At 37.9% G+C, this 22,731-nt stretch overlaps 3 protein-coding genes across 5 annotated transcripts; 2 read left to right on the top strand and 1 right to left on the bottom strand.

Moving 5' to 3' along the window:
- The first annotated feature begins 19 nt into the window (after window positions 1–19).
- LOC147318980 (CTP synthase 1-like) lies at window positions 20–11,409 on the top strand. 2 transcript variants are annotated; one of them, XM_086311214.1, is made up of 18 exons: window positions 20–180; window positions 1,914–2,093; window positions 3,154–3,324; window positions 3,475–3,575; window positions 4,508–4,624; window positions 4,867–4,950; window positions 5,458–5,538; window positions 6,225–6,376; window positions 6,993–7,125; window positions 7,295–7,383; window positions 7,964–8,058; window positions 8,545–8,607; window positions 8,734–8,777; window positions 8,863–8,959; window positions 9,040–9,095; window positions 9,331–9,427; window positions 9,622–9,766; window positions 10,203–11,409. In XM_086311214.1, the coding sequence occupies exons 2-18, from the start codon at window positions 1,928–1,930 to the stop codon at window positions 10,276–10,278; spliced, it is 1,767 nt and encodes a 588-aa protein (XP_086167340.1). In that variant the 5' UTR covers window positions 20–180; window positions 1,914–1,927; the 3' UTR covers window positions 10,279–11,409. The 2 variants fall into 2 exon arrangements, with proteins under 2 accessions (XP_086167340.1, XP_086167341.1); XM_086311215.1 differs by having other exon boundaries at window positions 36–149.
- Window positions 11,410–11,794: 385 nt separating this feature from the next.
- Window positions 11,795–15,114, top strand: rab42b (RAB42, member RAS oncogene family). Of its 2 annotated transcripts, XM_086311216.1 has the most exons (3): window positions 11,795–12,265; window positions 12,414–12,701; window positions 13,449–15,114. In XM_086311216.1, the coding sequence occupies exons 2-3, from the start codon at window positions 12,484–12,486 to the stop codon at window positions 13,897–13,899; spliced, it is 669 nt and encodes a 222-aa protein (XP_086167342.1). In that variant the 5' UTR covers window positions 11,795–12,265; window positions 12,414–12,483; the 3' UTR covers window positions 13,900–15,114. The 2 variants fall into 2 exon arrangements, with proteins under 2 accessions (XP_086167342.1, XP_086167343.1); XM_086311217.1 differs by lacking the exon at window positions 11,795–12,265 and having other exon boundaries at window positions 12,272–12,701.
- Window positions 15,115–15,726: 612 nt separating this feature from the next.
- taf12 (TAF12 RNA polymerase II, TATA box binding protein (TBP)-associated factor) lies at window positions 15,727–20,608 on the bottom strand. Its single transcript, XM_086311218.1, has 6 exons — window positions 20,453–20,608; window positions 19,079–19,299; window positions 17,249–17,326; window positions 16,940–17,054; window positions 16,233–16,321; window positions 15,727–16,091 (listed from the first exon to the last, which is right to left on the bottom strand). Exons 2-6 carry the CDS (start codon window positions 19,154–19,156, stop codon window positions 16,056–16,058), a joined length of 396 nt encoding a protein of 131 aa, XP_086167344.1. The 5' UTR covers window positions 19,157–19,299; window positions 20,453–20,608; the 3' UTR covers window positions 15,727–16,055.
- Window positions 20,609–22,731: the final 2,123 nt, after the last annotated feature.

Below are 22,731 nucleotides of genomic sequence, written 5' to 3' on the forward strand. Positions count from 1 at the left end.
ACATTACGAAACGGAAGGACGCAAACTGTCTGTTGGAGAAGTGGCTCAACCAGTCAGCGCAGCCTGTCATACACGTGTTTGCTGTACTGCAACAACGTGGGCTTTCTTTACGAACAGAAAGAAATTCGTTAGATAAACACTACATCAAGGTATTTCTGGACACTTTGCTATAGCCGTTTGGTGAGTTTGTATGGATTTTTTTTATTGACGCTGTATCTCGGAAAGTCGTTTAATAGGTGAAGAAAATGCCGCTAACTTGGTTATTGGTGTCCCAAAATTGGTTATAACCAGTTAACTGATATAATAACACGATAAATATGACATTTTTCTTGTTGGATGCTAATGAATGAATCATTTTTTTTGTCTCTGTAAGTAAAATCCGTAAGCCAGGACTTCACACAAGACAGTATGGATAATGTTAGCTGGGTTACGACAGGTGAAAACTAATCAACCGACCAGTTTTCCTCTGTGAAATATGTATGTAGCAATCCTTTAACGACAAATTACCTGCGGCTAAACTCAGTAACCCGCGAAAGCTCTCAGGAGCCCCTCTGGAGAAGTTACTCTTGCGCTCTTTTTTCCCGCCAATTTAACTTCATACATTGTCAATAAAAACAATAACAAAAGTTAATGATTCACTGCGTGTTTCACACCGGTGTAATTCGATCACATGTTAACACATTCTTAGGTTTTACAATTTGGATTTACCCACTTGTGTTCGTACAGTCTCACTGTAATGCATAGGTCCGAACAATGTAAACAAATGGATGTAAACAAAGGGTTAGCCACACCTCTATAAGGAAAAACACCATCATGCTGTCAGTTTAATCAAACCATGAAACAGACAGGCTGTGCTGTTAAGTGTTATAGCTATAAATTTACTGAGCACATAGCGAAATTCTCCATTTAAATGTTGGTGCAGGGCAAGTACCTTGTTAAAATAGACAGTTTAGGAGTCATTCTGTGCAGGGTTTTCCTTGAATCTGACCCCGCCCCCAACGAACACACACACATACGCACAAACAAAATGATCTTTCTCTTGTCCTAACTTCTAGATAGCTAAATTAATAAATATAACATATTATTTAACAAATATAACAATTAAAATAAGTTGTTGTTTTTTGTTGCTACAGAAATGTCTTTTAACTGTTAAACCCATTTACTTAACGTCAATATATTTAAAGGACAGTAAGGGTGGTAAGTCCCACAAACCTGTTTGAGATGCCCTTGAAACCTGTTTGAGATGTTTTGTTTTCTTCCGATCTTGTTTGACTTGACTGGGTGATCAAGTCGGTCATTCTGACAGATGGAAGCCTGTTACATATTACCAAGAAAGAAATTCCTTTCAATTCTGTTTACTTCCTTTATTTTTATAACTACATTTTCGACTTTTATAGTCCAATACATTCCACAGCTTGGGTCTTTTTCTGAGGAAACACAAATACTAGCACTGGTTTGATACCCTGTTATGTTTATGTCGTCATCTACAAATAAAAATAATGTATTGATTCAGCCATGTAAATTAAGTCTTATCTGAAATTAAATGCTCAGTATGAGTTTGATTATCCTTACCTTAAAAGAAGGCCAAAAATGTATTAAACAACATTATTCAATTCTACTTATTTAAGTTCTGGAGTATTGGTGACAGGGTCGTGTCAAGCATAGCATACAGCAACTAAAATATCTCGCTGGATAGCGGGACATGTGTTTATTTATTTTCCCCAAAAACACTATAGAAAATTATAAAATAAAATGTCTTTTTTTCCACTTGCAGGAGGACCCTTGGGACTTTTAATACTATTTGTCTACTTGAGTAAATAAAGCTTGTAAATGCCAGTATTGCTAAGAACTTGTCCTAGAAATGTAAAGTACATTTGTAAGTCATTTACTGGATTCCTGTTTTCTGTGTTTAGTCTTAGATGCCACTATGAAGTACATCCTGGTTACTGGTGGCGTTATATCTGGTGTTGGTAAGGGCATCATTGCCAGCAGTGTGGGAACAATCCTTAAGTCCTGCGGTCTTCATGTCACAGCCATCAAAATCGACCCATATATCAATATTGATGCTGGAACCTTTTCACCCTATGAGCACGGTAAGTAATTTATAATTTACTGCTTCTAACAATGTCCTTGTCCTCAGTCAATTGCCATCAGCAGTTTGATTCAATTGTTTGATGGAGTTCTGTGGTTAACATTTGACAAGAAGCGCTGTGGGAGTGTTAGAGCCTTTAAGGTAGAGTGGTGTGGGCACAGGTTGTTTCCATACAGTGTACAGTCCCTGACCATTTTTTGAGGTGCACCTGTTTAACTGATTGCCAATGGAAGTGTAAAATCAACCAATCACATGGCAGCAACTGAGTGCATTTAGGCATTTAGATAGGGTCAAGATGAGCTGAAGAAGTTCAAACTAAGCAGCTGAATGTGAAGGAAAGGTAGATTAAGTGACTTTGTACATGACATGGTTGTTTTTGCCATCTGGGTTGGGATTTCAAAAACTGTTGATCTCTTGAGATTTTTTTATACAGTGGTCCCAAAAAAGAGAAGATATCCTGCATATTCGTGTGTTTGTAACCACAAACACCTCATATACAGACCACCGACAGTTGTGAATGTCTTGCAGCAGCATTTTTAAGCAAAAGCAAGCATTGGGTTGTACTGCTAGTGATGCATTAATGGCATTGCTTGCTTTTCCAAGTTTTTGTTGAACAAACTAAATTTAGGAATGGCATCATTCATAGCTCTGACTTTGGAGGCAAATGGAACACAACATTAGTTCACTGTGCCAAAATCACAGATCTCATTCCAATAGAGAACCTTTGGGATTTGGTGGAATAGGGAAGTTGCATCTTGGACGTGCAGTCAACAAATCTGCACCAAAGTAAGTCATACTTTTATGTCAGCATGGACCAAAACCTCTGGACTGTTTCCAACACATTGATGAATCTGTGCCACTAAGAATTACGGCAGTCCTGAAGGCAAAGGGGGTTCCGACACAGTATGAGCAAGGTGTACGTAATAAAGTGTCAAGTATATATTTATTTGTTATGTTAGTAAGCGGGGCTCAAGTGGGGCTCAGGAAGGATTTTTACCAGGTGAAAAGCTACTATGAAACAAACTGTGTGAAAACACTGATGTACTGTTTGTCTTTTCCAGGTGAAGTGTTTGTTCTCGATGATGGTGGGGAAGTGGATCTAGATTTGGGTAACTATGAGCGTTTCCTGGACATCCGCCTTATCAGAGATAACAACATCACAACTGGAAAGATCTATCAATCAGTAATCAACAAGGAGAGAAAAGGAGACTACCTGGGCAAGACTGTACAAGGTTGGATATTACTGTTTACATAACTGCTTTTATTGCCAAAACGGGCCTTAGGAAAGCGGATTTGACATGTGTGCATGCATTTCTCAGGGTTGAGTTATACAATGCAAATGCACAGATAACTATAGCTAAAATGTTTCTTTTCTTTGTCAGTGGTGCCACACATCACAGATGCTATTCAGGAATGGGTAATGAAGCAGGCAACCATTTCAGTGGATGAGGACGGTGTGGAGCCTCAAGTTTGTGTCATAGAGGTAAGCTGGGATTTATGTTGTTGGCCAAGGTGACCTGTAGTGTAAATAAATATGCTGCAGTGGGAAGTATCTTATTTACATTACCATGGGTCATTCTTTAGTCTAGTAGTTCTCAGACTTTTAAAAAAATAATGCTCCACTTCAGAAGTGGAATACTTGTTGAATTTTTCTGAAATAAAGTAATTATAATATCTACAACAAATGTATTTTTCACATAAAAATGGATAATTTTCATTCAACTTAGTTTCATTTAACATTTTTCAACTGGTCGTCCATGCCCCACTTGCGGTAGCTCCACACCTCACAGTCTGAGTACCACCGCTTTAATCATTTGTGCAATTCTGTTTTTCTAGTGATTTTGAGAAGTAGATGACATTTTCCAAAAGGATTGAAAAAAAAAAAAAAAAAAAAGCTTGTTGCCTGAAGCGATAGCAAATATTGGCACCATTCAGCAGCAGGTCTGAGAAATAGCTGAACCCGAACAAATGAGTGTCACTGTGATGCACCAAAAAAAAACAGTAAAAACTGGTAAATAGAGGGATTTAAAAAATGATTTGCTGTTGAAAGGTTGTAAAAACACTGGCGCTGTTTCTAGCCTTGGGAAATAAATGTTTTATGTATTTTTAAAAAACAGTGTTAAATCATTGTGTTATAAATCAAGTGTTTATTTTACAGTATGTGCTGCAGAATTATTTCGTCTTTAATATATTTGCAGCTTAAAAGAGTCAAGTTCTCATAAACCAAGTTAAATTATTATCCTGCCTCTAGCAGTTCTTTCTATACAGCATACTTCAAACCAGCGCTGACAGTATTATGGGCTTGGTACTGCTGACAGTGTGCTGTATTTCCCAAGTCTTTCCAAAGTGCTGAGGCTCAGCCTGTGTATTCTTGCATGTAATTCTGTGCTTTAAGCTGGTGTTTTGTGTCCACAGCTAGGAGGCACAGTGGGGGACATCGAGAGCATGCCTTTTATTGAAGCTTTCAGACAGTTCCAGTTTAAGGTGAAAAGGGAGAACTTCTGCAACATCCATGTCAGCTTGATACCACAGGTATGGTTTGCTAGTGACCATGCACAACCAAGTAGTGTTAGCAGATATTGTAGAAAAATTGATTACCTGTAAGATCACCAGATCTAATGAGTAATTTGAAATATTTTTGTTTCATTAGTCTTAAATTCATTCTTTTGGTAATTGAAGGAACGTGGTATTGAACAGGGGGGGATAATCACTTTGGACTTATATTGCACGGCCATTTATGCTTTGTTTTGTGTGGCTGTATCTTTTCTCTAAAGCCCAATACCACAGGGGAGCAGAAAACCAAACCAACCCAGAACAGCGTCCGAGAACTCAGAGGGCTGGGATTGTCTGCAGATTTGGTGGGTAGTCAGATTAAACTGATTCTTATATCTGCAAGTCAAATGGATATCAAATGCACTAAGCATTAAAATGGCTAACTTGAATTAATTTTACAACTGCGTGCTAAATCAATAGATGAACTGTTTTCTGTAGGATTGATTTGGCAGATTTTTTTTTTACCACTATTATATCAGTATCATCTGATAATGTCTGTCACTGGATTGGGGGGAACTCACAGGGATCATTTTGTGAGGACGAAGAGTCATATGAGATGTGAAATGCCCGGTTTTAGGTTTTCTCAAGTCAGTTAGCACAAAGAAGCTGGTTTAAACTTGCTTAAGAGTGTACCTCTCAGATCTTGTCCTCATTCTTCTGATAAAGCCATCCTTTTGAATCACATGTTAATTTCATTATGTACACAATCAAATAAAATTTGGAGTGTATTAAATCGTAAACACTCAAGTGTGCGCTCTGGCATTATTTTGTTTGTATACATTATCCTGATATATATGTCCTTCTTTTGGCAGATTGTTTGTCGCTGCACAACTCCTCTAGAAACATCTGTCAAGGAAAAGATCTCCATGTTTTGTCATGTGGAGCCCACACAGGTGATTTCCTGTAAAACTGTAGGTAGGGTAGGCTACTTATGTTAGTTATGAGCTAGTGCAGTTCTCATCACTACTCACATCTACTCTTTCAGATAATGTTGTCATATTTTATAAATAGATATAACATTATATAATAATTTATTATTATTAAGTAATTACTTTTTGTTGCTATGATATCATTAGATTTAGATAGATGCTGACCTCAGATGTGGAAAGCATATCCTCTCATCAGCCACTTTGTTAGGTACACCTGCTCAGGTGCTTGTTTGAGCCAAGCATCAGAATGGGAAAGAAAGTTGATGTGACTTTGAAAGCTGATCTACTGGGATTTTTCATCTCCAGGTTAATTCCAGAGTTCGGAGAAGAATAGACAGACTGCTTTGAGCTGATAGGAAGGCAGCTGTACCTCAAATAACCACTCGTTACAACCAGGGTATTCAGAAGGGGTCAGAATGTGGTGTAGAGAAATTGAAAGCGTGGATCCATCCTACTTTGTATCAACAATTCAGACCAGCGGTGATGTTGCAAAGATGTGGGGGATTTGTAACATTTTATACCAAGAGACACTGTGGTCCTTTTGATAGCTAAGGCATACCTAATAAAGTGACAGGTCAGTGTATTAAAATGGTTTTTTAAAAAAAAGGTAGCAGATGACAACAAATAACACGTCTTCTAATTCCTTTCAGGTGATCTGTGTCCACGATGTCTCCTCAATTTATAGAGTTCCTCTGCTGCTGGAGGATCAGGGTGTTGTGAGGTACTTGTGCGAGCGGTTGAACTTGCCCATTGAGATGAGACCCAGAAAGATGTTAACAAAGTGGAAGGAGATGGCTGACCGGTAGGAAAGAGTATCTCAGCCTTTAACTATTTTGAATTTTGTCTTGAACAGAGAAAACTAGATACATTCATTTAAGGTACAAAAAGGTGGACTTGGCTGCTATGTGTTTTGGACTGTGTATTTCGAAGCCTTGAATATCCACGATGCTGTTTTTGTTTGTTTGTTTGCTTGTTTGTTTGTTTTTGCTCCTTGCTCATGACATAACCTCAAATACAACACAAAAAAAGGACTCTGTGTGTTTATTAAATTTAAAACTTGGTGTCAGACTTGTAGATCATCCAGGCATGATCTTTTAGTCACCATTACACTGCTAATGAAAAAAAATATTATATTCACTTCTTGAACATAACATTACTAGACAAGTAGGCGTGACAGATTCAATCTAAGTTTCAGAACCTCCTAATATGTCAGCAATAATGTTGCTTGTTATGATTTTGGTCACAAAACTTTCCCTAAAGAATGCTGACACCAGAAGCAGATTTATTTATTTATTCTTTCCCTAGTGAGTACAACATACTGAGCGTTGAGGGGATCGGGTAAAACGGGTAGCTGAGGAAGTAATCATTCAAAGAATGCACCAGATTCTGTACTATAAATCATCTCCCTCTCTTTTCAGATCCGACCGTCTCTTGGAGCATGTTTCCATAGCCCTGGTGGGAAAATATACAAAGTTAGCTGACTCCTACACATCTGTTATTAAGGCCCTAGAGCACTCAGCCCTTGCCATTAATCACAAACTAGAGGTCAAGGTAAGGAGACAACTCTCTTCTAATTTCTGAATTTTGCATCGCTGTTTTCAGTTTGGACTGTTTTTAGATAAACTTGCTATACTTAAATAAAACCTCACATATTCCTGTATTTGTACAGCCTGTTGTTGACTGATCTCTATCCAGATTACACTGTTTGTTGTTATTGCAGTACATAGACTCTGCAGATTTGGAGACTACAACCCTGCAAGATGATCCAGTGAAATATCACGAGGCCTGGCAGAAACTCTGCAGTGCTCAGTGAGTAGACAAAACAAGGCGAAAACACGCTAATAAGTGTGGATAATCTTGGATAATCAGCAGCTGTTGATATTAAAATGTACACTCTATTATATATATATAGAGTATTATAGTTCGTGCAGCTATGGTAGTAGCAATATTGCAAATGGGTTAAAAGAAAAGTCCTGCTTGTCTGTGGCTGTTTCAAAAGAAGCAGTAACAGGTTATGCTACAAGTTGGGGACAGCGAAAAAGATTATTGTATTACCGCAGGGGGTTGTTTTGATAAAGGAAACACAATTTAGGATAGTGTTGTTGTTTTTTTTCTTCTTTCTTCTTCATCTTTTTGAAGAAAAATGTCACTAGTGTGTCTTAATCAGATACTATCACAAACGAAAGCTTTTCTAATTATGTTACTTAGTTCACTAACCATACGATACTGAATTATCTTACATTGGCTGTACAATACCAGCCTGGCATTTTGCTTTTTTAAGTTTTCCAGAGAGAGTGACACAAGGTTTAAATAGATTTAAGTGGTTCTACATGTGTCTGTGAAATCTCAGTGAATTGAGCATTGATGGTCTTTTCTTTCTTTTCCACAGTGGTGTCTTGGTGCCAGGAGGTTTTGGTGCAAGAGGGACAGAAGGCAAGATGGAGGCTATTTCTTGGGCACGGAAACAGAATAAGCCATTCCTGGGTAAGGGAGATGTCAGGCTATGCTGTATGTTGTGTATCATATTATATTGCAGTTGGACGTAGTTTGAGCAGTTATTGAAAGACAAATAGGGGGAAACACATTGAGTTGATTATAGATATAGACTCAGTCTAAGCAGAGACTCTGTCCTACACACCTTAGTGCTGGGTGGTGTAGAGGATGTGCTGGGATGCTGTTCATATATTTTATGTATGATATGAATTTTTCAAATACCGCTTACACCAATGAAAAGACAAACCCCCTACTGGGGTTTTGTTTCAAGGTCTTGTATTTGTTTTGGCTGCTGAAATTCTCTCTGGTGCATATTGAAAGGGTAATCTGTATTTACTGCACACCTTTCTTTACTGACAATTAATCATATGAGGTAGCATTTAATATCCAAATTCATTACATGTAGTCAGTGATTTATATGTTATGTAAAAAGATGTTGTTTAATATTTAGAATTCCACTGGCCTTGTTCTTTGCAGGCGTTTGTTTGGGCATGCAGCTGGCAGTGTGTGAATTTGCCCGCAGTGTTCTTGGATGGGAAGGTACGTGATTGTTTAGTTCTGCTAAGAAACATTTGCTTCCAGTGGTTTCTAATTTAATGATGATTAAGGCTTCCACCTATTGGAAAGCTGATTTGTGCTCAGATCAGTTCATCTTGTGTTTTTCAGATGCCAACTCCACAGAATTTAATCCAGAATCCAAACACCCTGTGGTATGTTATCTTCTTTGTTTTGTTTTTTTACCATGCATGTTTACCATCCATTATTAGTTATATAATCTTGATTTGATCCCTACAGGTAATTGACATGCCAGAACACAACCCAGGCCAGATGGGTGGGACTATGAGGTTGGGAAAGAGGCGGACCATTTTCTCATCCAGCACCAGTGTGCTGAGTATGTATCTCCCTGGATCAAATGATACCTGGACTTCTTCTACCTAATTACTGTTGATAAAATATTTTTTATTCTTCCAGGAAAGCTATATGGAGATGTGGAATATGTTGACGAACGGCACAGACACAGATTTGAGGTAGTGATCCAAACAAGGGTTAAATTTTTTTTTATTATACAGCGAAAAGTGTGGAAATTATTTTGTAATTACAAAATTTATTAAGCAAAAGTATTGTGTGCAGTATCTTATCTAACTTTGAGATTTGATTTGAACATTATTTTGTTTTGTTGGGCCCATGGCTTTTCTTCTAGAAGTACTGCAAGAACAAAACAAAAAATAAAACCTTGGATCACAGAATCTTATCTTATTTCAGGTGAATCCAGAGCTGAAGCATCACTTTGAACAAAAAGGACTTCAGTTTGTTGGTCAGGATGTGGAAGGAGAGCGGATGGAAGTCATTGAATTAGAGGGTATGGGGAAAGTGTGTTTGAAATCCAGCACCCACCGGCTTCTTCTAATACATACAATTCTTGAACACGATGTAGAGAAATCATGTTTAACCCCAAACTGTCCTTCGTTATGATATCAAACATTTAATCTTTGTTGTTTAAATGAAGCCTGAGGGAGCAGAAACGTGCAGTAATATGCAATTTTTTGGTTTCAGACCACTGTTACTTTGTTGGAGTGCAGTATCATCCAGAGTTCACCTCCAGACCTATCAAACCTTCTCCTCCATACTTTGGTCTCCTGCTGGCCTCTGCAGGAAAACTCCAGAGCTACCTGGCCAAGGGCTGTCGCCTTTCTCCACGGTAAACACCAGCACATCAATCACTTGCCAATCCAAAAGTTATTTAAAGGAAATGAAACTGCAATGGTGACAGTCCAACAGTTTTGAAGTTTAGCTGTAACTGCAGCTATAACTTCCCAGTTCGCTTATTCCATCACGGTGTTTCTCCAACCTCCAAACAGTTGAATGTTATTTCACCTTTCTCTCATTTTTTATCATATTTAGCTGACATTTATGCTTTGATGACACTTTTAATAAGTAATCTGAGTGGTAAACATGTGAAAAAACCTCTTACAAAGAACCTACAACTTGATCAGTCATTAAGCATTTTGCCCACACATATTATATCTGCATTTAAAACTGATGCTATGTCACAACAATTCCCGCAGTTACAGAAAAAATTGCCCCTATAATGTCTTGCTGATGTAATAATCTTATGAATTTACCTTTCATTTCAGGGACACCTACAGTGATCACAGTGGTAGCAGCTCTCCCGACATGGACATGCGTGAGCTGAAGTTTCTGTCTTTGTAGAAGTAATTTTTGTGTATGTGCCGCTCATGGAGATCACCCAGGAAATACCCTGACTGACTCTGCACAAACAATCTTTGTATTACTCTGTATTTTTGAATTGTTAATACTTTATTGTCATAACAATTTATAATTTATGTTCTTCAAATATTTTGCCTACAGCAAAATATTAAAGGTAGTGAATTCTGTTTATTTTAGTGTTTTAAAGTTGCTGCAAAAATCAAGTATTAATAAAGGTTTTATGAGGGAACTTAAAAAATTGTTGCTGTAATGGAACTTGTTAAAAAAGAATACACTAAGGTACATGATTAAAGGGAAGACATCAGCCCATCGGTATAAAGTGTACTGCCGTTATCATAATGATGTTCTGGTAAAATAATGAGAAGATGTGTATTTTGGAGTTTTTCAGAGAAATATTTTTCAGAGACTTTCTCTGTTTTTTGGAATTGAGAAAGGGTTAGGTGGGATTATATATATATTGGGAATTACTGATATATTTACCTTTTTAAATTGTTGTAATTGTCAGTTTTTTCATCTGTATTTCCCCCATAGTTTAATACTGGTTTGGTTTTAAGCAATCTTTCTCTGTATTACATCCAGATCTGTTTGGACATGAAGCTGTGACTCTTGGGTGAAAATGTGAAATATTCTGCTCTGATAATGTTAAAGATTTAGGCATGAATCAATCACATGGATGCAGGCTTTTAATTTCTGCACGTAAGCTGTCATTTGAAGACTCGCTCACTTTGGAACGCCATTAGTTTGTGAAGCCCTAAAACTGAACTGACCAGTTCATGTTGCACAACTTTTGCCTATGACCAGGAAACATGATTGCCCTTTACTGCTATTTCTGACTAAGAACTGTTTAAATTGAAATAAGCTGATGCACAATCATCTGACAGCTGGGGAAATTTAAGCAACCTTTGCGACAACAACAGAATAAAACTAAAACTACGATCTCAAATGGATCTTGAAGCATCAGTAAAAGCATCTAGTAGGTTATAACTATCAAATGTCCCTCTTGCACTTTCAGTCTACTAAGTAACATGAGATCCCATTTTGTTACCATTGTGTGACCCAAATGTACTGAAATGCCTTTTATTTATTAAATTTAGATGCATGTGTTATGCAGCACATCTGTTTATTTGTATTTTTTTTGGGGGGGGGGGGGGTCCTGGAGAATACTACACCTACAAGCTGTAAGTATCTGTGAATGACTTTTCATAAATATGCTGGTGTCACAACTGCCTAAGGATGGACTTTTTATCCTACTAACCAGGACAGTGGAGAGGAAGCTTGTTGCTCTCCATGGTCCCTTCATGTAACTTGAACCCGTTCCATCACTGCATAATGTTAAGAGGTCACAGTCACTTTACATATAGCTGTGAGACCAGTTTGGCTTTCCCAGAGAATAAAAACCGACATTGTTATCAACTTCCCTTTTCAGATCTTCGCTGCACATATGAGATCATAAAGTGATAAAAACTGTTGCAAATAGTGTGGCAACTGTTAGAGTTGCCAACAGTCACCCTCATTTTGTATGTTTGGTGATGATGATGTCCCTACTGGCTCTCAACTACAGGAAACTGCACAGTTTCCCCTGATAAGTTTTTTTTTATGCAGCCACTACTTCCTTAAACTTCCCCCTTTCCCACATCTGGCCCTCCCTTTGTCCTTGTGCTCTTGCCCCTCCTTTAGTCAAGTATCAACAAGCAACCTTTAGAAGTACACGCCCCTGCAAAGCCACACTTGTGTACAAGCTTACTGTACTAGTTAAGATCAGCAGCTCAAATGGATCCACTTTGTGGGGAAGATTTTTCTACATACCTGCCCTCGTAGAGGATTTGAAGAGCCACCATGAGAATGAGAGCTGTACTGCAGTCACAAAAGGAAAGAAGCTTGGGATGGCTGTGAACACTGCTGCTGCATTGGTAGTGAGATTAATAAGGAGTGGCTTAATGCCTGTTTCTCAACATTTGGATTGTCAGAGGTAAGAAAGCAACTGGTGTTGAGTTTGTGTGGTAGATAGTCTCCATGAAGTTATGTCTCTTTCTTTCTCTTCAGTCTCAGTAATCTCTCACTATATTTGCTTTTAACCTTTTCTAATCTTTATGACAATCTGTTTTTCTCTTTCCCAGCGCTTGTGCACACCTTCATATCTCCAAAAGCTGTCATTCCTGTCTTAATCTCTTGTAACTGCCAGCAACAATGGACCTGACTTTGTGGCAGTACCAGTTCAGGATCATCATGCTGGGCGATTCAGCTGTGGGAAAGTCCTCCCTACTGAAACGCTACACAGAGGACTTGTTTATGGAGTCCATCAACGAGACAGTAGGTGTTGACTTCTACGTTCACTTCCTGGAGGTGGAACCGGGGATCCGTGTAAAGCTGCAGTTCTGGGACACAGCAGGACAGGAAAGGTTCAGGTATGGATGATCTTTGAATAAGATATATGCAGTCTACAATGATATGAGCTTTATGTTGGAATCCAGGTAACATTTATGTCGTTTTTAATGCATTAGGCCACATTACAAGGACCCTGTTCAAAAAATGAAAATTAGAGACACTTTAGTTGTGTGCGACAACTGAACTAGGGCCTATTCCGTTCACAATGAAGTTGTTTTGCTTTGTTTACTTTCAGCTATGATTGTGTATCCACCCTGTCAGTGCCACAAGATAGGTGTGTACTGTGTACAGAAGTGCAGTTTGTGCAATACTTCTAAATGGAAGATTGAGCTCTTTTAAATGTAGTATTTTCCAGGCTCAGCGTATTTAATGAAAGAACTAGGAGAAGCATGCTTCATTCTGTCTCCAAATCCTTTATTTTCCAGTTCTCCAGCTGAATGAACTGAAACAAATTGCAAACTACGCCTGTTTGCATTTAACTTCACTCTGGATGGGATCTATAATCCCATTAAGTGAACCAAAGGCTTGTCCTGTTTTCAGAAATACCTGTTTAGATGAAGTTTTCACCACCTGACAGTTTAGATGACCTTTGGTTCAATAAATCAGGGGGAACTGTTTGTATGAATGCTTGTCCAAAAGAGCTGAAGTTATACACAGCAGCTGTTAACTGCTCATTAGAACAGGACATAAATGTTGATTCTGTTTGCCAGTGTGGGTTTTTCTATCTCTCAAGATTTTTTACCCCTTTGTCTCACTTCTTTCCTCAGATCAGTGACCCGCTCCTATTACCGCAACTCAGTTGGAGGCATGCTAGTGTTTGACATCACCCATCGAGCCTCCTTTGACCATATTAAAGACTGGCATGCTGAGGTGTGCGAGCGAGTACAGCCACATAAGGTTCTGTTCGTCCTGGTGGGTCAAAAGAATGATCGAGATGCTCACAGGGAAAGGGCGGTGAGCCGAGAAGAGGCAGAGAAGCTGGCCCAGCAGCTAGGAACGCCCTACGTGGAGGCATCTGCAAAGTCTGGGCAACATGTAAAGGAGTGCTTCGAGCTCCTCACTCGACGAATCTACCAGGGACTATTGAGTGGAGAGATAGAGCTGCAAGAGGGCTGGGATGGAGTCAAGTGCACTGTCCCACAGGCGCTACAGTTACAGCGAGCCAACATGCCTCAGCCAAGAACAGCAACTAAGGACAAGAAAAAGTGTTGCGGTTAAACTGTGGACATGTGGTGCCTATCTATGTGAACTCACGTGACTGTAAAAGCAATAAATAACTGTGAGCAGGTTGGATCGGTGGTGGCATTACTGTAAGGCACAAAAATCATAAAACACGCTGGTATGAAAAGTATTTTTGCACATTTTTTGTGAAGATGAATCTTTTAGAACTATAAGATGCTAGTATTTTATTTTGTGTTGGCTCTGTGAAATAAAATGGGGAAATAGGTCAGTTTAGTGTTTCATTTTTTTCTGTAACAGATATTTTTACACTTTTTGCTTTTTTGCCATCAGCAGGTCATGCGCTCGACTCCTGTTGTATTGATTATCATTTAATGAGACCGAACCTTTCACTGTAAAGCCCAATAACCTTTCCGATCTTGATATAGCTTCACCATTAGGTTAAAATTTAAGTTTGCTCAATGTCACTTGTAACACTGAGCTCAAAATATGCCTTACAAAGTACTCAAAGCTGCTAGTGAAGCTGTGGACTTTTAATAGAAAAATCTATATTCTGTATTTATAAGAGAAATATGGTAATTCTCTCTTTAGTGAGATGCCAGCTCCACAGCATATTACGCTAATGGACTTATGAGGTCATGGCTAACCTCAGTTCAGCTGGGGCAGAGGCTGTAATATGACAAGTTGTTTGTTCTTTTCTCTAATTTGTCTAATGGGTGCTAAAGATGTAATTGTGTCACAGTCACAATTATTCAAAAGTGAGAGAAGAAATGAACAAATCTAAATTATTGATTTCTCTACCTCGAAACCCGTACACTGGTAAAGTGGTTCCACCGGCTTGAAGGTTGAGGAGGCGAGGTAGTCTGCACAGCTCATGCCCACACAAAGACATTACAAATAGCGGTTTGCAAGCAGGTTTATGACTTTGAGGGGTCAAAAGTGATAGGATTGGAGCCACTGCTCCACAAAGGTATTCTGTATTTTCTTTTCAATTTCTATATTCCTATATTGTTTGTTCTGCCAGTAACTGGCAGCTATTAAGGTACTTGGTCCCTTGGTTCAGATTACAAATATTGTCTTGAGCCTTCATTTGTCTCTTCAGTTATTCTTATGAGCCTGAACAGTTGTCTTGTAACATGACTAGTAAACATCCTGCGAGGAACTGGTTGTCTGTAGGTGTTTCTGTGGAAATTCATTAAACTCTCAGGTGCATACATTAAATTGGGGTTTTCCCCCAGTGTCTCTGCAACTAAAACAAGGTCATTAAATGATGGCTGGTAGCCATCTGCTGTTTCTGAATATCTTTCTTTATCCTTGGTTGGCTGCAAGTATGCAGGAAGTCCATTTAATCACATCTGAGCCTTTGTGGTGTATTAATGTAATACATAGTGTGGCAATTTCACATCTACTAGGTAGCTGACTAATAAATGTGAAACAGCATCTCAGATAATTAACATATCCATGTAATTTGACCAACTTAAGTCTGGCAATACATACACCATACTCCAACCTTCCGATTGGTAATTTCAGTCATTAATTTCTTACAATGACAATTTCTTCCATCTGAAGTTTGGAAAATTGCATCCAAATAAGACAAAGTAAACAAAAGAAAAATTAAAAACCAAAACAATATGCTAAAAAATGTGTTAAGGTTGGTGTAGTAGTTTACACCTGAATTAACTACAAAAACCTATAAAGAAGTATAATGATAATCATTGCACAAATTGATTCAATAAAAACAGAGGAGTCCCAATCAGTCATTTACTTTACTTGCAATATATCTAATCTAATGATAAATCTCTAATGAGAAAGGTAAAACCAAGTATTTTAGGAAGGCACGTGAGTCAGGTAACACTGACATCCAAGTAATGAATGATACCAAGAAAGTATTTTTATTGACAAAGATGCAATGGAGTTCTGCCAGGTTTAGCTTAATGGCAACAATACAGAATCAAACATACAAAGACCACTATTGTGCAATGACTCTGGCAAAACACATAAAACTTACAGAGCTATGACAATGAAACATTAATGTCAAGAAAAATACATCCACCAATACCACCTCTCTATTTTAGTCAAAAAAAATAAACAAACAAACAAAAAAAAAAAACATCCCAGTTGACAGGAAAATAAAAGAGAATGGGGGAAAAAAAAACAAAAAAAAACAAACCCACAATAGGTACATCTTAGTCGTGCTACTTTTTGGTTGTCTTGCGGATCAGCGCCATTCTCTGAAATGAGAATAAATGAAAACAATTAGGCCCAGTGTTCATCATAATACAAACCAAATTAACCATACTGACAAATATAACATCAGCAGTTATTCTACCATTTACAGTAATCTAACATGTGCAGCAGAGGCAATCGCTCACCTGTTTGTGGGCCTCTGTGGTACAAGCCTTCTTGAACGGCCGGATCTCATCTGAGCCATAACCAGGAATCCACATGTTCCACTGGCGCTCTGAGAAAAGCAATGCACAATGGCAGCAGGCCACAGACTTTAAAAGGCTCATCGGGATTTACAATAGATATTGATATCGAAGTGATCATATCTGGCAAATAACCCAGTCTATAAGGAAAGATCTAATTTCCATCTCATTTTCAAAAATTGATATATACATGTTATTTTTTTTTTCTTTCAAGGCTTTTACAGTAAATAATTTAAACTCCCTCTGTGATATTCAAACTTATCACAGAAAGCACATAGTTTACCTAACATTTATCTGAAACCATCTACAAATATTAAATTAAGTTCTTATCATTAATATAATTTAAGTGATAAAAAAATCAATTCATACCAGACGTTTTTTATGCATATAAAGTATGCTAAATCACCTTGTGCTCTCAAAGTAAAAACAAAATTTGAATATAAATAGCCAACAAATGATAGCAGCAAATAAATAATTCAAATCAAATTCTCATAAGGCATGTAGCACTTGATAATATTTCTGTAAACAGCTGCCAACCAATAACTGCAGAATAAACATTCTTACGTTTTTTGTGAGAGCTCAAGGCACACAGTACAACCTGACAAAATAAAGAATGACCCAATCATTCAAAAACGTCACAAGCAACTTACCTAGATGTAACTGAACATCTTTCACCTCCAAGGTGTTGGACTTGCGGTGGCGTGCCAGCTGACAGGCTGCCGTCACTACACTCTCTATAAAATCATCCGCAATTTGTAGCAGCATCTGAGAAGAAAACAGGGATTTTGAAAACCAGACAGCGAACTGAAGAAACCATCCGTTTCACTATAGCTTGGATACCATCATGTTAACAGCATTAGGCAAGTTTTAATTGCAGATGATGAAAAAATATGTAAATGTTATTCAATACAGAGAAGATCAAAAAAATCTTGCACAATTTATTTAAACTACTGACAAACCTCCTCAACGTCCTCATCCAGCTGCTCATTTGGGTCAATCTCTCTCACCAGGTCCTGCAGCTTTTTCTTACTTAGCACCTGGGAAAAAAAGAAGATGCATCCATCATCCTTTAACAAAAGCTAATGGGTGCAGTTGTGTGGTCTGCATAATACCTTAGTGATAGTAAGAGATAGAGATGGCACGATACCACTTTTTTATGTCCGATACCGATACCGATATCATAAATTTGGATATCTGCCGATACCGATATGAATCCGATATAGTGTGTTTTAATCAACAAAACTGTTTTTTAAATATCTTGCTGCATTTTGTATAAGTTCATACTCAAGTTTAAAACAACAACTACACTAAAGCTATTCTGTTATACCTGTATGCAAAAAAAAATATTTCATAGTTCAGCAATACTGATCAATCTAATAAACTTAGACCTACACCATCCTCCCTATTCTGGTATTTTAAAGAGTACTTAGCATAAATATTAAGCAACCTAACTAATAGGGTTCCAACTCCCAGCAACAACAAAAATAAATAAATAAAAAATAGGGAACCACCCCTCACGCTCCACCTCATGATGCTTAATCGACGTAATCAACCTTAATTTGATGCAGTGTGAAAAAAAAATGCACAGAAATCAATTATTTTTCAAGAAATATTAAATAGATTCAACATCTTTCTTCAACAAAATTGCAGACTGCACAGATTGTACCTTCCCAAAGGAAAAAGTACTATAGCTTACTAGGGTATATTAGACTTAACAGTTACTATATACAATAATGGACTTCTATACATTTTACATCAGATTAAAACTTTGGGTGTAAGATTCAGATAAATATTAAATAATTAAAAGCTCGACATTTTAAATGAGAATAAGAAAGAAAAGTATGTCTTTGTGCCCTCTTTTCCCTGTTAATGCCCTATCGGCCCCCCTGGCTAAACTTTGCTAGATCCGCCCCTGCACAGTTACCAGCCGTCAGCTACGTAGAAAAAGATCCTGGTGTAGAAAGTAATAATAAATAAATTCTAACAACAGCTGATCAAGCTTAAACGTGCTGCTGTTGTTCAGCCGCTGGTTTCCTCTGTCTGGTGCAAAGTGGGCCAAAAGCAAACAAGAGACACGGACTCGCGACAGAAAAGCCGATCAGCTGATCATTAAGCAGTTTCATGATTGAAGTAGCAGCCGGAGAGCGAGAGGCAGTCGCTCGTTAAGCTTAACGCAGGAATGCTTTACAAACATTCAGAGATGGACTTACACACGTGCTTTACTTCTCTCGGGGATAACTTTGTCGGAGATGAAATGCCGGGTTGCTAGCGAAGCTCCAAATGCTATCCAGACCACCGACAGGTCCCGCATGCCACAGCCGCTCTATCACGTGATGCCTACTGCTCCGACGTGCTAACGTTCTGAGGTGAGTTACGGCGTGTTGCAAGTTTTGTGAGGTGCTTTCGTGATATTTAATGGATCGGATTACATTTTTTATTTTTCTCCGATATCCGATCCAGTAATTTAGGTCAGTATCGGACCGATACCGATACGTAATATCGGATCGGTCCATCTCTAGTAAGAGATAAAAAATAAAATGAAAAAACACAATACAACACAGTTTTCTCACATTTAAAGCAAGGAGCCATAAGTTTTGCACTGATATTTTCATGATATTTCATGTAAAAAACAACAACAAAAAAACCCCCAAAAAAACAAAACAAAGAAAAAGAAAGAATCTTCATGTAAAACAAAATACACTCTCAATCTTTTGCATTTTAAGAGGTGAAGTCAGTAAGTTATTACACAGATCCTGGCTTTGGTTCTACTAAGCAAAAAATTAACTAACCTGAGAGCCTTCTGGACTACTTCTACCCGCAGGGCCTGGTGGCAGACCCTTAACCACTGTCACAGTGCTGTTAGCCATGCTGGTGGCTAAAGGAAAAGCAGAGAGACTCTGAAGCGTCACTGCGGGGCAAAACAGTTGTGGTAGGTCTCTCTCGAACCCTCAGCAGCAAGTTGAACTCAGATGTGATGAATTACCTCTTTACCAGGACCGCAGCCGTGAATCTGAAATTAAAAGTCACAAATTAGAGTTACTACAGAAATTAATCACAGGTTGATCAAGCTGTTTAGGCTGAATGTCAGGACATTCATAAAAAATCCTTGTATCATCGTCTTCTTTGGCAAAAATGCAGAGTTTATGTCTTTGAAGCCTCTCAATTCTCAGAGCTTGAAAAAGGGGCCAACTGTCTTTGGGTTTGTGAAGCCAGACCTTCCATTTAAGAGGCTTCTTCAGTTCTAAGTCAAAGGAGCTTGCAAAGACAAATGGTGGGATGTCCAGGTATTTAACCCGTACTAGCGATCATCCCCTTTGGAGGTGGTCCTTGACAGACTACTGATCATGAGCCAAAGTGTCAAAAAAAAGTGCGGGTCATTTCCATCACTGGGGGATAAGGGCAAAACTACTCTTGCCCACTCCATCATGTGACCTATTGAGGTTATGACCATCTACACCCACTGTGAACGACCATTATTGATATAATTAGAATGTCAGGTATCAACAAACTCATGATGATGATAATGGCCCACTCCTTTACTCACACCTTGGTTCATGTGATGAGTCACATTATTAATAGTGGGTTAACGACTCTCAGGACCACGTAAAGGGGAAAATTCCTGGGATGTCCCACCTTTTCTTTTTAAAATTGAATAAGACTCTTGGATTAAACGTCTTCAGAAACCTAAAGAAGTCCAGTTTCTTTCTTTATTAAAGCTCTCAAGACTTTCCTGGTTTTAAAGTAAAAAATAACACGAAGTTTTACCATAAAACCCGGTGCTTTATATTTACAATAAAGGGCCTTTTAGCGATAGTTGACTTTACTTATTGTTTACAACATTTATTAATAACTCTACTACCTTTACAATACCGAAAGTATGCATAGACCCAAGCCATGCAACTTAGCCGACAAACAATGGCATGGGTTTACTGAAAACATTAATCGAGTTAGTGAAAAATACGACACTCAAAATATAAAAACAACAGATCATAGATTAATCATGGCCGTGGAGTTTCACCGAATAAAACAAACAATAAAAAACACACCGAAGTTTGCGCTAACATTGGTGCTAAAAACAATAGCGGCTAACGTTAGCACCGAATCCGGTGGAGAATCTATATGGAGGCTAAATCTTAAAACTGTGCGTTAAATTGTCAACTTACTCAGTTAAACAAGCACTATCTGTCCATCCTTCGGCGTTGCTGTGATGCCAAATTTGTTGTTTGACACAAAAATCGTCTCTCACTTTCCCCTTTGGGTAGCTGGAAAAATAACCGAGGTTTCCTTTCAATACTTCCGCTTTGTTGATCTCCGTTTCCTGTGGGCGCCGCAGTCCTGGGTCCTCTACTTTGCCACCTGCTGGATGTTTCGTGGAATTACAACAACAAAAAATTGATCTTTTAATAAAGAAGCGTTGCTTTCTTTAGTATCTACACGAACTAATTTTACTAAAAAATAAAAGTTTACATGCTTCGAACAATAGTTATAATTCTTAGTTATAATATATATAATAATATAATAATAATATTTTCATCACATAACTTATATACTTATTCCTTTCCCTTCTGCACAATACAGTGCAAAAGTCTTGAGTCACCCATATTTTTAAATACATATTTTATTCTATTTATTATTCATTATTACATTATGTTTATATATTTTATATTCTGTTCTCAAGGAGTTGCTTTCTTGTAATTCTTTAAAATTTAATCGAGCAATAGTTCTCTCATTTTCATTTTTTTAGTTCTTTCTCGTTCGTTTTCACTTCAATCATTGCACCTGAACATTTTCAAATGATTATTGTGTGATTGTGTGTTTGTTTTGGTTTTTATTTGTTTTCTTTTATACTATTAACACGGATATTATCATTGAAGCAAAAAAAAAAAAAAGAAAGAAAAAAGGAGTTTTTCCTTTCCATTGTCCCAGGCCAACACGGTTGTTCATAAAGGGCCATCTGATTGTTGGGCTTTTCTCTGTTTTCTCTGTATTATTGTAGGGTCTTTACCTCACAAAACAAAGCGCCTTGAGGCAACTTTTGTTTTGATTTGGCCCTGCAGAAATAAAACTGAATTGAAGTAAAATATCAGATGAAACTGGACAAGCAGAAGACAAAAGAAGAGGTGGTGGGTCCAAAAAGTTTCATCCAGCATATGAACAGTATCTGAAAGTCATGTCCTCAAGAAACAGAAGTCCAGCAAGAGAGATGTGTTTGGAAAGATGTATCTGGACCTTCAGTTGAACCATCTACTGTTCACTGAAGCCTCGTCAGAAATGGTCTCAGTGAAACAGGGAGAAAAGGCTGAGGTATGACAAATTACACAAAATTTATACAGAAAATCAACGACAACACGTCTTATAAAGTGATGAATCAGAATCTGAAAAATTTCATTCCTCGTCAATATGTACAGTGGAGGTCAGGAGAGCGATACAACAGTGAGTGTCTCAGCCATCTGTAAAACATAGTGGATGCTCTGTCACGGTTTGGGGCTGCATTTCAGCCAGTTCGTTTGGGGATTGTATGAAAACTGGTGGAATTATGAACACAGAAAAGTAGAACACAGATTTTGATCCACCATGCAATACCATCTGGAAAGTGTTAGCAATTGATCTCAATCACACTACCAAATGCAGTGAAAAGCCCACCATAATAGAAACACAAAGAACAGAGTTCAGGTTGTGTTGAAGAATAAAGAAGGAATGTATTTAATTTTAAAAACGTTTGCTTTATTTTAATGTATGTTTGTACGTTTCAATAAATCAACTGCACCTTTTTCCCATTTTCCCAGCAAAATATAAAGTAATGAGAAGTGGCTCAATAATTTTATAAGACACTGTAGTCTCTCTTTTTTTTAAGTAATATGTTGTTTCAAGGCCAAAAATCTAACAAAACATTTCTTTGTTGTTGCTTTTTACTTTATTGGTGTTTTTATTCATCCGCAGTGAACAAATACACAGTAATCTCAAAATATTGCGCACAATATCCCCAAACCCCATGAATGTCCACTGCCCATTTACACCACGGCCACCATCGCTAATAATAACAATAAAAAACATGCAATAAAAACATTAAACCATGAAGTGTTTGACAACATATGCAGTGAAACGGCAATGATAATGAATTACCAATCACTCCCTCAGGGCGCTTTTTAGGGAAAATGGATTTTTATGTTTATCCAGTTCATTCTACTAAATGGAGACATAACAGCACACGAGAGCAAATAACATTTTATAGGATTTTGACAGGTAGTCTCTTTGCTCGGCTGTCTTGCATTGTTTTTAACGAGCTGTCTGCGCGTATTCAGATAACTCGAACATGTGTAGGTCAGCGCATCTGAGGCCCACAGAGTCTGCGGTTCAGCTCCGGTTAACAGCTAATCAATCAAAGGTCAGAGAAAATGAAGCGTAAAACGCTGTGCTTCCCCGGTTTTAGATAGCACGCTCT

The sequence above is a fragment of the Aulonocara sp. 'chitande type north' Nkhata Bay genome, linkage group LG11 (genome assembly GCF_057382095.1).
Source record: "Aulonocara sp. 'chitande type north' Nkhata Bay isolate Kocher_YH1m ecotype deep benthic linkage group LG11, A_spYH_male_GT1.1, whole genome shotgun sequence".
In the NCBI taxonomy this organism is placed as follows: Eukaryota; Metazoa; Chordata; class Actinopteri; order Cichliformes; family Cichlidae; genus Aulonocara; species Aulonocara sp. 'chitande type north' Nkhata Bay.